This window comes from Megascapheus bottae, chromosome 17, assembly GCF_031878675.1.
Source record: "Megascapheus bottae isolate mThoBot1 chromosome 17, mThoBot2.hap1, whole genome shotgun sequence".
Taxonomy (NCBI): domain Eukaryota; kingdom Metazoa; phylum Chordata; class Mammalia; order Rodentia; family Geomyidae; genus Megascapheus; species Megascapheus bottae.
Window position 1 is genome coordinate 34,953,735 of NC_143525.1, and position 14,947 is coordinate 34,968,681.

The 14,947-nt window shown below is 40.7% G+C and overlaps 3 protein-coding genes across 3 annotated transcripts; all 3 read right to left on the minus strand.

Annotated features, from left to right (window-relative positions):
* Positions 1–1,210: 1,210 nt before the first annotated feature.
* Positions 1,211–1,637, minus strand: LOC150051740 (keratin-associated protein 3-3-like). The gene has a single exon (XM_090351709.1). It carries the CDS (start codon positions 1,635–1,637, stop codon positions 1,341–1,343), a length of 297 nt encoding a protein of 98 aa, XP_090207835.1. The 3' UTR covers positions 1,211–1,340.
* Positions 1,638–4,269: 2,632 nt separating this feature from the next.
* Positions 4,270–4,569, minus strand: LOC150051741 (keratin-associated protein 3-1-like). Its single transcript, XM_090351710.1, has one exon. The coding sequence runs from the start codon at positions 4,567–4,569 to the stop codon at positions 4,270–4,272; it is 300 nt and encodes a 99-aa protein (XP_090207836.1).
* Positions 4,570–13,983: 9,414 nt separating this feature from the next.
* On the minus strand, positions 13,984–14,561 carry LOC150051742 (keratin-associated protein 3-1). The gene has a single exon (XM_090351711.1). It carries the CDS (start codon positions 14,521–14,523, stop codon positions 14,224–14,226), a length of 300 nt encoding a protein of 99 aa, XP_090207837.1. The 5' UTR covers positions 14,524–14,561; the 3' UTR covers positions 13,984–14,223.
* Between the last annotated feature and the right edge of the window lie 386 nt (positions 14,562–14,947).

Below are 14,947 nucleotides of genomic sequence, written 5' to 3' on the forward strand. Positions count from 1 at the left end.
AGTTGTCATATGAACACACACACACACACGCACACACACACACGCACACACACACACATATGTTTGTGCCAGAATTGGGGCATGAATCCAAAGCATTCTCCATTTAACTATTTATTTGTCTGTTTGTTTGTTTATTTATTTACTCAAAGTTGGCCACTTGAGCCAAACCTCTACTGCTGGCTTTTTGCTGAATAATTATTAGAGATAAGACTCTCCTGGACTTTCCTGCCCAGATTGGCTTTGAATCCCAATTCTCAGACAGTCTCTTGAGTAGCTAGGATTACAGGTGTGGGTCCCTGGCATCCAACTTATGCTAATAGTAATATGTTGGCCAATAGTTTGTAGTGTCTTGCTATTAGAGTTAATCGCTTTAAGGTCTCTCTAAAGAAACTGGAAATTGGAAGAGGTTAGCTTACTAAAAGACCCAGATCTTAAGACTATATACCTGCCAAAATTAATCTTTAAGTCAACATATTCTTTTTCTATTATAATTGGGTGTGATAATTTGGTTAAAGAAAAAGTTTTTTATAAAAAAACAAATTTCTCTTGCATATTTTAAATTGATATCATAGTTTTGGTCAAAAAATCTTCTGTCTTTATTAATATTGGAGGCTTTATTATATGATAGAAAGAATTGGGTTTTGAGCTAGGTATGCCAACAGTTCTGCTTTTCATATTCATTTTTATGACATTATAAATGTTGAATAATTCTTAAAGCTTCATTTTTGTCATCTATTAATACTATTTTAAGGATTAAGTACATGTGACTCATCTGGTAAAAATTAGGTAAATGTTGACTCATCACTAAAGTATATTTATCTGGGAAAAAAAAGGAGATCAAAATGAACATAAAATGTAGCCAATGTAAAGTTAGTCAGTTCAGTTCTAAGTGACTCCTTTAATGGAAACTTTTTCCAAAAGAATTAAAACAATCATCTTTATCTTTAAAAATAAAAATAAAGAAATACCTCTGAAAACTCTAACATAAATAAAGAACACATATGACAAGGAAAATAAAATTTATTAGAAATCCCACTAAGAGATTATTTTGCCTTTATGGAAAGACTCAATAGGGAGAAAAATCCAGAAAGTAGCATGAAACAAGAAGACATTGTTTGATAGTATTTTGATAATACAACCCCAAATGAACCAAGTGATCATTTAGTCAGATAATCATAAACCAGATTTTGTTTTTCAGTCTTTTCTTCCATTAAAGTCAAAAGTCGGATTTTCATATCTTAGTCAACTGGTCTACTACACTTCCAATAAGCTCTTGATGCAAATAATCATTGAGCAGAGAGCCCCTGGGTAGATGGCTATCAGAGCCAGGGGTTCATGGCTCAGCAGCAGCGGGGGAGGCAGGGATCACAGCAGGGCTGAGTGTAGGTGGTGAGGTTGAGGGTCTCCAGGTTTGGGGTGGGCAGGCTGGAGCTGAGCAGGAAGCAGCTGGGCACACAGGGCTGAGGGATGTGGCAGGGTGGGGGGCGGTTGTCACAGCAGGTGGGCTCCAGTTGCCAAATGGTGTGTGGGCAGGTGCTGGGCAGGCAGACTCCACAGCGGCAGGATTTGTCAGAGGAGCAGATGGTGGTGGCAGGTCCGGTGGGGACACTGCAGCAGCGGGGGACACAGCAAACCATGGCGTCTGGGAGGAGTCGGGGTGGCTTTTGGCTCCTTGGAAGGTTGATGAGGTTCCAATGTCTGTTCTTGCTTTGGGACTCTTATATACCTTCTCCAATGGGTGAGGCTTCCTATCCTTATTTTTGTGTATGACAGCTCTTTTCACTCAGATTCTCTAATCAGTTTGGTATTTTCTTGTCTATTAAGACTGCCTGTCCTTATTAAAGCAATCATGGTTTTGACTCATAGATATGTCATTTTTGTCATAAGATCATCACATTTTTATATTTTCACAAGAGCCTGGTATGCCATACCTCTCATGAACTAGGGGTTGTCAGTCTAAGGGACAATTCAGACATAATTTTAGTGCTGAAGGTCTTTTTTTTTCTATCCAGCTGCATTTTAAGTAATTTTCATAATATGATTTTTTACTGCCTAATTTAGAACAAGCAACTCAAGTGATCAGTTGAACTGCTTTCAACTCATTATAAGGATATGGCTACCCATTGATGAGTCTTTCATCTGCCAGTATGTGCCTCAAGCATATGTATATTTTTGTAATTGATCATATAATTCAGGTGTTATTGAGCAAACAAGTTCACATGTACAATTGTGTCAGGTTAATATAGCTTTCATTATTTTACATCACTCTATGATGATTTTCCAAAGGTGGCATTACCATGTGCTTTTTTTCATAACATCTTTATTCTCAAATTTATACCAATCATATAGTGAGTCAAAGAGTAAAATCACTGACAGGGAAGCACCATCCTGTTGATCGCCTAAACGGTATCTCTCCCAGCCTTCATTTTGACTTGCATGATATCCACAAGGACATGAAACAGAACCCGAAAGATCCACAGAATAAAGTGGATTATTAAGGAGACCTGGCCCAGTGCAGTGCACAGTTGAGGCATTCATAAACTTATTTTGTCATGGACTTACTTCCTACTCAGCAGGCTTAGTTATTTTCATCTCCTGGATCTGCAGCAGGGTTGTAAATTCCTTTAAGGATGCTTTTGACAACATCCTTCACCTCAACTGGCCTTGAGTTGCTTTCCTGTAGGCTAGCAGACATTGGAATGGCAGGGGAGGGGAAGGAGGGGGGGCATGGTTTAAACTGGGTAATTTCTTTGATTCCCGCATCTTCACATACCTCATCATGATCAGTACAAAACTATTCAATGGGCGGGTCTACATTACTTCAGTTATTGGAGGGAAATGATTGTTGAAGAAATAAAATACAGATTCTCTAGTGAGTTGGTTTAGACAGAACATTTCTTCAAACCAAAGAGAAGAGGACTGGAAAGCTGGGGGGGTCAGCTAGTGAAAACTAAAAGAAACCAAAAGTTTTATATCTTGAACAGGCCTCACCTCTCAAACTATTTCTAGAAGCCTTTTATAAACCCTTTTCTTTGATCACTATTCACATTGGTAAAATTATTTTTTTAAACCTATGAATCATCAGTTATTAGGAAAAAAAAAGCCAGTGGAGAATACCAAATGTCATTGGTAATGGGATAAATTGTATTAAGAAAGGTCTTTTTGTGCAATAGGCTTCATTTTGCTTATATATCAGGTATTTATTATAAGGGCCAACAAGTAAAAGCGAAGGTGTGTCTTCCAGGCCCTCTGTACCTCTGTGACTACCATGCTTATTGTTTCTGCAGCTTAGTTTCCTCTCTGAGTCTCTGCTGCTCAAATCCTAGTCATTTCCGAAGCTGCAGCTCAGATATTTTCTTCATAAAGAAACCTGATCTCGGAAGTGGCACTGTGGTAGAATTCTAGCCTTGAGCTGAATAGCTCAGGCACAGTGCATAGGCCCAGAGTTCAAGCCCCATGCCCATCCCCCCCCCCCAAATGAAGCTTTAACACTAGGCCCTCCTTCCAGCTGTTTTAATTTTTTTCCCTGCACTTACAAAATGTACCACATTTTTCATTTAGACCTTGTTTAATTCTGCCATGTAGGGTCATTCCACTATTTTCTTTTTTATTGTTACCTCAATGCAAGGTCTTTGAAAGCAGGATTTGTTCGTTAATCTTGCTTGTCTCTTTCAAGCACTTAGGAGTGTGCCTGGCACTGAGTAGGCATTTGGTAAATATTTATTGAGTTGGGTTAAATGACAGATTAGGGTATGTGTATGTTGATACCTAACCATAGCTTCTCTGTCTCTTTAAAGACACAGGAGTTATTCAAAATTTGTAGGATGCAAAAGGTGCTGACCTTGACATCTAAAATGATTCTGAGTATAGAATGAGATTTTTATTATCCATGTACTTCTACTTAGGTGTCCTTATGTGCTTCTGGCTTTGAGATTTACATTGATGGCATTAAAAAATATAATTCAGCTGGATTTCTTTATGGCTTCATGATGCATATGTCAGGAGTCCTTAGATATTTATAGCATTAAGCATGAAAACAATACATGGCTTGGGAATGTTAGTAGTGTTTATTTAGTTTTAAAGTAAGGACATCGTTGATTCTATGCTTCCCTTTGCTTCCTTGAAATCATTGCTCAAAATGGGGAAAGAGCAGTTCTGCAAAGCCGAAGGCCCAAGGTCAAAATATCTTCCAGCCATTTGCCCGGCAACATTTCTTGACCATTCAGAGACCTTAGGGATAGCCTGGGAAGCATCTTGAGATCTCTTTGGCTAGCAGCAAGGGGGTTGACACTCACAAGGCTGGACACAGTTGGGGACAGAGATCCCAGTCACGTTGGGGGCTGGCTGTCCCAGGTGGAACAGCCAACATGATGCCACGTAGGAGTCAGGCAGACAACAGGATGGAGGAGTGGTGTCGCCGCCGGTGGGCTGAAGAAGGCTGATGTTGTGTGGGCAGGTGCTGGGCAGGCAGACCTCACTTGGGCAGATTAGGTCAGAGGAGCGGAGGGTGGTGGCTGGACCACTGGGGACACGGACGGATCCTTGAAGACAGGAGTTAGAACAAGACATGATGTCAGTGGGGCACATTTGCTTCTACAAAGCCGCCATTGGTGAGTCTTTTATACTCACCTATTTCAGGGTTCCTGGCCTCCATCTACCAGCATGCTTCCTTGTTGTTGTTTCCATAATCCTACACAAATAAACTCCCCAACTTTTTTTTTTTATTGTATTCCCCACGGGACGAACTCTCCTTCAGTTTTATTTGGTCATGTGGTGGCATCTCAAACTTGCTTCCTGTTGAGGTTTCAAGATGGTATCAGTGTCGTTCTCTTCCCACTCTGTGTCACCTAAACATATCCAGGTGTGCTCAGCTTTCTTATGCTCTGCCAACCAATCAGAATGTGTCTTGATGAATGATTGCTAACCAGTATGAAGAATGAAGAGTGATTTTCCTAAGAATTAAGAAATGATCCTGTTCAACTTACGTATCTGTGATAGATCTGAGGAGTCACAGCCTGGGGGACCTCTTTTTTCTACTACTATCATACTTCCACATTTTCAGAGATTTCTGAGGAATGAGTGAATATTGGAGATGTATCATATGTATAATATGACTTGCTCAGGAACAGCAAATCCTGCTGAATGTTTTTTCTATTCCCCACATCAACTAGATATGTAATTACATATAACCACCAGTAAATCTCCAGTCTTACAAAGAGCTGGTCATCTTAACTACCAGTTGGAACAGAATTAAGCTATGGCTTTACTGGACTATCTGTGGTCTAAAAACTAGGCTAGCTTCTGTTTTTTTCAATTTGCATTTTGTGGTTTTTATAAAGGTGATAAAAGAGGGGTTTACAGTTATGTAAGTCAGCTAACGAGTTCATTTCTTTTTGGACAATGTCATCCCTTTCCTCTTTCTCTCCCAGTTTTTCCCTCCTGTACCCCACCCACAAGTTGTATAGTTCATTTTCAACATAGTGTCTTGTGAGGGCCACTGCTGCATTTGTTCACTCTAGCTTCTCTTTTTAAGGCAGCAAGAAAGATTTTTGCTTTCAGAACACCAAATGGCTAACTTGTCTGTTCCCTTTCAAAACTTTTGCCAAGTTGGGCTTTTGTGATAGGACTCCTTTTCAGAGTTCTTGGTTTTTTGCATTCTGTCGTAGTGTTAGCAAGTTGCAGGTAATGCTGGTGTGTGACTACAAGAAAAGAAGCTGCCGTTCAGCCAAACCACTTGTCCTGAAGTAGTTCATGAATCTCGTAGATTCCGAAGCGTGAGGCACAGACAATAATCCAGAAGACCGGAGGCCTGTCCTCCAAGAATATGTGGTCTGAGATCTTCTGGAAGAGGCCACATACCACTTTGTAACATATAAGAAAGTAGTTGATAAAGTGATGCAGGACTTTCAGATGTAAGACCTAGATCAGCTTCTTCAATTGCTCCGAGCTTCAGGTTCTTCTTTCCAAGTATAATTTTGGGAAACAACAACAACAAACAGTCAACCAAACAAACAATAACGATCTGTAGTAGCCTTATTGTAAGGCTTAAATAAATATTAAATGTGAATAACAAGTAAATCATGTGGCATTGTGTGTGACATGAGAGTGATTCAATGAATGGCAGATTCCCATAAGAAAAAAATGCCATGCAAGAGGGCTAAAGTGATAAACAAAAAAAGAGGCCTTCATGGAAGATTTGGATGAAGTTGTTTTATGTCAGAAGGGCTGAGAAAGGAAGGAAATGCATTGCTCCCCACCCCTTGGCACCTGCCCCTTGCACACCTGGCCTCTCCCATCCTTGGGCCTCTGTTGAAACCTATAGCCACCATAGATAGCACACTGGTATATTTCTATGGAAAACATATCAGTTCTCGTCACTAGATTATACTTCTCTTCAAAATGGAGACATTATCTTCTTCATGTTGACATCTCCAGTACCTAGTAAAGTTGTGTGTGTGTGTGGGAGGGGGGGATCGGAAAGCTCAAACACACAGAATCAATATTTAAGCAAGGAAGGTGGCAAATAATAGTTATTGGAATCTATCACAACTGTGTATCAAAGTTATTCAGGAGACAAGCAAATAATAATTCACACCCAAGGAATTTCCATAGAGAAATCTGTTCAATTTAAGTATTAGAGGAGTAGAAACAGCCAGAGAAGAAAAATGGGGTAATACAGGAAGCAGCCAGAAGCTCTAGAAGCTAGAGAAGAAAGTGAAAAGGGTGGGGTTATTTAAGCTGAGAAACTTGAAAGGATGGGCCTATAGAACTGGATGCTGACCTCTGGGAATTGCCTGGTTGCTGTTCTAGTAACTGAAGCAAATAAATGGAAAGTCAGAGTGCTGAGGGAGGAAAGAGCTTTATTAGTAACAAGCTGATAAGTGCTGGTGGCTCACGCCTGTAATCCTAGCTACTCAGGAGGCTAAGATCTGAGGACTGTGGTTCAAAGACAGCCTAGGGAGCAAAGTCCATGAGACTTATCTCCAATGAACCACCAGAAACAGGTAGTGGAGCTGTGGTTTAAAGTGGTTGAGCACTAACCTTGAGCAAAAGAGTTCAGGGACAGTGTCCAGGCCCTGAGTTCAAGCCCCATGACCAACCAAAACAACAAGAACAACAAATTAGTAAGTTAGAAAGTGAAGACATTTGTCTTTGCAAAAGACTATACTTTGGGATTGCATGTCCAATGCTTTATATTTTTGGTGGTGGTACTGGGATTTGAACTCAAGGGCTCATGTTTGCTAGGTAGAAGCCCTACCATTTGAGCCTTAGTGCTCCTTTACTTTGTTTGTTTGTTTTATTTTTCAGGTAGGAAATCACATTCTTGCTTGGTGCCAGACTTAGCGTGAGATCCCCCTGCTTATATTTTCAGTGTGACTGGGGTGGCAGGTACACACTGCCATGTCCAGATTACTGGTTGAGATGGTGTTCCATTCAACTTTTCCCCCAGGCTGGCCTTCAACCACAATCCTACTGACCTCTACCTCCCAAATAGCTGTTAGCATAACCAGGAGTTACTGCAGAGTTTTTATAGGGTGTTGTGGAGCGGAATATCAGCTAGATGGGTGCCAAGGTAGTTCTAATTTTTGGGTGGTCTACCTTTCTGATTCATGAACAAGCTACTCTTCATTATGTGTGGGTTTGTGAATATCCTGGACTTTGTACATCTAAAGAAAAGTCACTGCCTAGAACATTTTATGACTTTTCTTTCTTCTTTTTTAAAATTTTCCCTAGGAGTAGTTAACTGCAGATAATTGTTAGGCTATAAAAGGTTAGCATTCACTAGTAGAGCCCAAGGTAAACACTACTTTCCCACCAGAAGACTGGGGAAACTAGAGAAAAGCAACTTTCTCCAGGAGAAAAGTAGAGATAACATTTGCTGGGGATTTTTTTTTGAAAATTCACATAGTGAGCTTCACTCTTACTTTCTAAAGCTCCCAGAAGTGGCCCTCTGGGGCCAGAATTGGCATCTCTTTGGGGAGGCATCTCTTCTCTAGATGTAGTGACATTGTGTTTTAAAGTATCACATCAACCTGCATGCAGACTAGAACCTGGTGCTGGTGCCTGGTAAAGGGTAGGTGCTGAGGCAAGCGGGCCCTTTTTAATTCCTCATCAGGACTTGCAGTCTCCTTCTAGCGCCCTCTATCGGTGGAGTCTTATGGAATAATCAAAGGAGCAATGTAGAGAGACCTCCGCATCACAAATCAGATGGACTAGCTAGCGATGGTGGGTCATGCCTGTAATACTCAGGAAGCTGAGCTCTGAGGATTGAAGTTCGAAACCAGCCCAGACAGGAAAGTTTGTGAGACTCTTATCTCCAAGAAACCAGCAAAATATCAGAACTGAAAGTGTGGCTCCAAGGGTAGAGTGCTAGCCTTGAGCAAAAAATAATTAAGGGAGAGGGTGCTCTGGCTCTGAGTTCAAATCCCAGTACTAGCATAAAATAAAATAAACAAGTGGACTTAAAGGCTGTCCATAATCACACATCATTCTAAAGGATGTGTAGGTTTTTAACTCATTTAATTTTCACCAGGTATGAGGTACGAATGATTCTTAAAAATCTTATCTAATGATGAAAGTTCTACTTAAAGCAAGATAGTCTTTCAGGGGACATGCTCTCGATCATTTAATGGGTGGCATTGTTATAATTAGGTTGCAAGTTACATGTTGCCCCAAGCTAAGTAGCAAGTGAGATTTGATGAGAAGCCAGGGTCTTGACAACCAAAGAGCTGAGCTTGATTCAGAATAAAACAAACATCTTGATCATCACAGTGCTCGGAGCATTCAGCTGAACTAAAGGTTCAGAAGCTTTGACTGATTAAGTTCGGGTTGGGTGGAAGGAGCAGTACAGAATAATTGAATCAAGACCAACGGGGGACTGTAGCTGTGAGCTGTGAATCTAGTTTATTCTAGAAGAAACTAGTTATCTAGAGTCAAGAGGCTGGAAGAGTGCTAGAACTAATTGGAAAGGAATAATAGTAAAGCTACATTGCCTACTGGCATAAACTTTGTCTCAAATCAAGAGAGTTACTTGTAACTGAATTCTATTTCATACTGAAATCTATAAAAAGAGGGAAATGCTTAGTGAAAAAAGAAGAGACTTGGGGTTTGAGTAGTTTTACATTTAACTATTTCTCTGTCACTTGGGATGCGTGTGGCTTGTAAATCTTTCTCAACCTTAATTGGGGAGAATCAGTATAGTTGTCTCTTAAAGATGTGCAAAACATTGTTTATTAACATACATGAATTATATGTTGTGTTTTCATGGTGATATTTCCATGCAGGCTTAAAATGTAACTCAATCTAGGGCTGGGATGTAGCTCAGTGGTAAAGTGCTTTCCTAGCAAGTGCAATGTCCTGGGTTCGATCCCCAGTACCAAAAAGGAAAAGACAAAAAAAAAATACAGTTAAAAAAAACCAACAAAAAATATAACTCAGTCCTGTCACTCTTCTTCATGTTCTCCAGAGGAGGAAAGCAACCTGCTAAAATCCTCCCTGCTGTTATACAGGATCGTGGTTCACATACATGTGTGCATATTGTGCTTCCATGGTGGAACTCCCTCTACTTCCCAGAACTTTCCTGGAAGATAAATGAAATACTGCATGCTAGCTCCCATTCCATAGACATTTCAGGGCACGTGAATTATTGCCATTGAAAGCAGTCAAGCAATATAATGGCATGGGATACTCACTATTCAGAATGTTCCTGGGGGAATCTAGAATCTAATATATCAAAACTGAAAGAGACTTTAGAGCTTATTTGGCTAATCATCTGATTTTAGGACTAAGGCCCAGAGAACTTCTGTGATTCGTAGTCACAGAGGCCACCTGAGGCACTGCCTGAACTAAATCACTTATCTCCTGGCTTCTAGTTTCTAGTTGGGAGTTTTGGGGCTACCTAAGATCCTCTGCCTGCTAAAAGCCCATTGTGGCTATAATAGGACACATAGAATTCATCTCAGTGTTAGCAGTAACGACTCAATATTTTTTCTTTACAACTGTGACACGGTAGCAGTAGTTATCACTTTGAAATCCTAAATTTCTTACCTATAAATAGAAGCATTGATGGACAAAAGTTGAAGGAATTAATTAATTTATTTAAGAAAATCACATGGGAAAATATATATTTTAGAAGACAAAACCAAAAAGTAACTTAAATAGTTTTATTGCTATTTTGAGGGTGTTGTGCAGATGGGGTTACCATTTCATAAGTCAGGTAATGAGATGAGTACATTTCTTTTTTTTTTTTTTTGGACAACATCACCTCTTGGCTTTCCTGCAGACTCCCCCTCCTACCCCTACCACAAGTTATAGTTTATTTTCCACATAGTGCATACTGAATAGCATGATCACATTTTTTTACTTTTTTGCCCTCTCTTTCTGCACCCCATGTTTTCTCCCTCTAAAAAACACCCCCAAAGCAAAAATAAACGCCACCACTACCCAAACCCCATTTTCCTTTCCTGGAATTGTTTTTGATAAATAGTATATTAAATGTTTGGAGAGTTACACCTTTAAGTCCTCCTCTAAGAGTATCCTCTTTTATTTTTTTTGCCAGTCCTGGGCCTTGAACTCAGGGCCTGGGCACTGTCCTTGGGCTTTCTCAAGGCTAGAGCTCTACCACTTGAGCTGTAGCATCACTTATGGCTTTTTCTGTGTGTGTAGTACTGAGGAATTGAACCCAGAGCTTCATGCATGCTAAGCAAGCACTCTACCACTAGGCCATACTCTTGGCCCCAGGTATCCTCTTTTAGTCTGACTGTTGTGTGTCAATGCCCAGAGTCCTGCATCTGTTCTCATGTCCAGCTATATTTTAGTTTTAGCTTTCATATATGAGAGAAAATATGCATATCCCTGAGCTTGGCTTACCTCATTTGACATGATGTGCTCTAAGCCTCTCTGCTTCCCTGAGAATGACATAATCTTATTCTTTCCGATGGATGAATCAACTTTCATTGTGTACAGGAAGCACATTTTATTGATCCACTCATTCATGTAGGGCTGTTGTTTCCATAACTTGTCTATTGTGACTAGTGCAGCAATGATCGTGATGTGCAAGGGTCGTTATTATCTTCTGACTTGTAGATGCCCAAGATGTAGAATGGCTGAGTCATTGGGAAGTTCTATGTTGAGGAATCTTGAAATCACCTTCCAGAGAGGTTGTACTAGTGTACATTCCCACCAACTGCACAGGAGGGTTCCTTTATCCCTATATCCCTGCCAGCGTTTGTTGTTGTTTGAAATCTTGATGTTGATCGATCCAACTGGGGCGAAGATAGAATTTCAAAGTTATTCTGATTTCACATTTCCTTTATTGCTAGGGTGAACATTTCCTTGTGTGTCTATTTAGCATTTTTACCTCTTCTGAGAAGTCTCTCTTTAGCTCAGTTGCCCATCAATCAATTGGTTTATGAGTTTATTGCTAGGGTGAACATTTCCTTGTGTGTCTATTTGGCATTTTTACCTCTACTGAGAAGTCTCTCTTTAGCTCAGTTGTCCATCAATCAATTGGTTTATGAGTTTGGTTTGGGATTTTGATGAAATCCCATTTGTCAAGTCTTTCCTGTTTATTGTACCCCTGGGACTCTGCAAAAGTTCTTACCTATGCCCGTAACTTCTAAGTTCTAATTTTCTCCTATTCTGTTGCAAAGTTTCAGGTCTCTGATTCACTTTGAGTTGATGTTTTTGCATGAGGAAAAACAGGAATCCAATTTTACCTTTCTATATATGGATGCCTAGTTTCCCCAGCACAAATTATTGAAGAGGCTTTTTTCCACTGTACATTAATCAAATATCAGATGACTATAAGTCCATAGCTTTATTTCTGGGTCTTCTAGTCTGTTCCATTGATCTTTGGGTGTGCTTTTTGTGCCAGTACCAAACAATTTTTATTATTATAGCTCTATAGTAGAGCTTAAGGTCTGGGAATAGGATAATACCAGCATTGCTTTATTTTTTCTGCTTAACACTTTTTTGGTCATTCAAGGTCTTTTGTTGTTCTGTGTGAAATTTTGGATTGTTTTCTTTATCTCAGTGAAGAATGTCATTAGGATCTTGCATTAAATCTGTATGGTACCTTTGACAGTATGGCCATTTATACAAAATTAATTCTACTTATCCATGAACACAGGAGGAAAAATGATATTTTATTGTGTGCATCAGTACTGAACTTTGAACAGGGCCTGGGCACTGTCCTTTAGCTTTTTTTTTTTTTTTTGCCAGTCCTAGGCTTGGGCTCAGGGCCTGAGCACTGTCCTTGGATTTTCTCAAGGCTAGAGCTCTACCACTTGAGCCTCAGCACCACTTCAGGCTTTTTTCTATGTATGTGGTACCAAGGAATCGAACCCGGGTTTTCATGCATGCTAGGCAAACACTTTACCACTAGATCAAACTCTTGGCCCCTCATTTAGCTTTTTAACTCAAGGCCTATAGCACTTGAACCATACCTCCACTTTTAGCCTTTTGCTGGTAATTGGAGGTAAGAGTCTCATAGACTTTTTTTCCCCAGGCTGGTTTTGAACCATGATTCTTAGTATCAGCCTCCTGACTAGCTAGGATTACAGGCGGGAACCACCAGCGTCTGGCCAAAAGAAAACCAATGGGAAGGAAGCTGGGAACCATTGTGTGGTGGTAAAGGCCAATGTTTCACATGGAAAAGATAGATGAGAGGAGTAAAGTGGTTCTGCTCTTTGGGTCTTTCAGTCCTCATAGCAATCCAAAGACACAAGCAAGAGTGGAAAATAACAGCAAAGAACCTGTGTAGATACCAGACTCGAGGTGGGAAATTAGTGCTTGGGAAACAGTTCTGGGCAAGTATAAGAAATTATACAACTAGATTCCAGTCTGGGTACTTTCTCTGAAGACCTACGTTTGCATTTTTCCTTTCTTTCTTTCTTTTTTCTAAACAGGATATCTAAGGAAACAAATTACTGCTTAGTATAAAGGTTTTCTTCTAAAAGGAGCAGTATGTCTGTGCTGTGAGACTTGCGGGGCTATTATCTGGTGTACAGAGAATAATACTGTTTGTGCTCTGATGGTTAAGTATATTTTAGAGACATGGAAGTCCATGCCACATGGACTTCTCAGCATAGTTATGACTAAGGTAAACCCATGAGTACCTTGTATGAGAGGCCAAGGGAGAGGCTTTGGAAGACAGCATTTATCATGGAAAGAATGAGTCTTGAATTTTTGAGCCTTGAATTTCAGTTGTGGCCATGAAAATGGAATCAAAGTAATTTGTGCATACCAATGCAATGACCAGTTAGTTTAGCAAAATAGGGAAGAAAGACATTTGTAATCTCAGCTACTTAGAGGGTTGAGATGAGAGAAATGCAATCTGAGTCCAGCTAGCCTAGAGAAAAAGATCTAGTGAGACTCAATTTCAAGAAAAATAGATACACAGGGGAAAAAAATCCAACACTACAGCAAAATACCCAAACCATTGTGGTGGTACACTTTTGCAATCTCAACTACTTGGGAGGAAAAGGTAGAAAGATCCCTGGCTTGAGGCTAGCCTAAGCAAAAGCAAGCGATCCTATCTGAAAATACACTCAAGCAAAAGGAACAGAGGATGTGGCTCAAGTGTGAGAGTGCCTGGCTAGCACACATGAGGATATGAATTCAAATCCCATGCCTGCCTTCAACGCCACTCTTTCCCTGTCCAAAAGGGAAGAAATTGAAAATAATCAGTATCAGAACAATGAAAATTAAAATAACAAAAATTAGGACCTCTTAGACCCTAGATTCTAGCATAATACACAACAGTATCTCCAAAATAACCTAGTGGCTTTTTTTTTCACCTTTCAGACTATCCCAAAAGTCAGTGTTTAATTTGGAGATGAGTTTTGCCATAAGATCTCTCCCAGCTGCTAGGAGAGGTCTTTGAGCATTCCAATAGACTACTGTTTCAGTAGAAATTGGGCATTCCACTTTCCCTAAGAGGAGCCATAGAAAGAAGCAGTCACCAGGCCTTATTTGCTAAGCCAGAATAAAGTTTATTAAACCATAGTTGAGATGATTATTTCCCAAAGAGTAGTGAAAGAGCCTCACAGAACCCATATCTCCACCTGTACCCACAGGAGCAAAATACAGAGTAGTTGAGCCAATCCACAGGAAGCTGTATGGATTTAGCCTGGATGTAGGTAGTAGCAGCTACTGAAGGCCCAGGTCATGGGAAAGGCAGATGGCAGCCAGGTCGTTGAACCCGAGTCAAGGTGTCACTGCTTAGCAGCAGCGGGGCTCACAAGGGTTCTCACAGCCAGGCTGGACATAGGTTGTCAGGTTAATCCCACTGAGGCCGGGAGTTGGGTGACTAGAGCTGAGCAGCCAGCAGACTGGTGCGTAGACTTCAGGCTGGCAGCAGGGTGGGGGGCAGTTGTCGCAGCAGATGGGCTGAAGGAGGTTGATCTCATGTGGGCAGGTGCTGGGCAGGCAGACTCCACACCGGCAGGATTTGTCAGAGGAGCAGATGGTGGTGGCAGGGCCGGTGGGGACACTGCAGCAGCGGGGGACACAGCAAACCATGGTACTGGGAGTTGGGTTTTTGTTGGTCTGGGAGGAGAAGGTTGGTTGTGTCTTGATGCTTCTGGCTTCTGCTTCTGGCTCTTATATACCCACCTCCCTGGGCGTCAACCTATGACCAAGACTTATTTTTCCCTTGCGTTTCAGTTTATAGCTGATTCCATAAAATCCATCTAATTACTTAAGTGGTTTATTACCTATGTCACGCTTGTCACCTCATTAAAGGGATTCAGGTCGTTTTGTTGTCAAATAAGGACTCTTCATATTGCCCAGTTGTCACTGCATAGACAGACAGCCTCATTTCAGGCTTCAAAGGTATGGAATCATTATCTTCGAACCATTACACATTACTAAGAGTGCCTAAGTATGCCAGGTTGCTGCATACCTTCTGTGTGTATGTGTGTGTGTGTACAGGTCTACTTTTCAG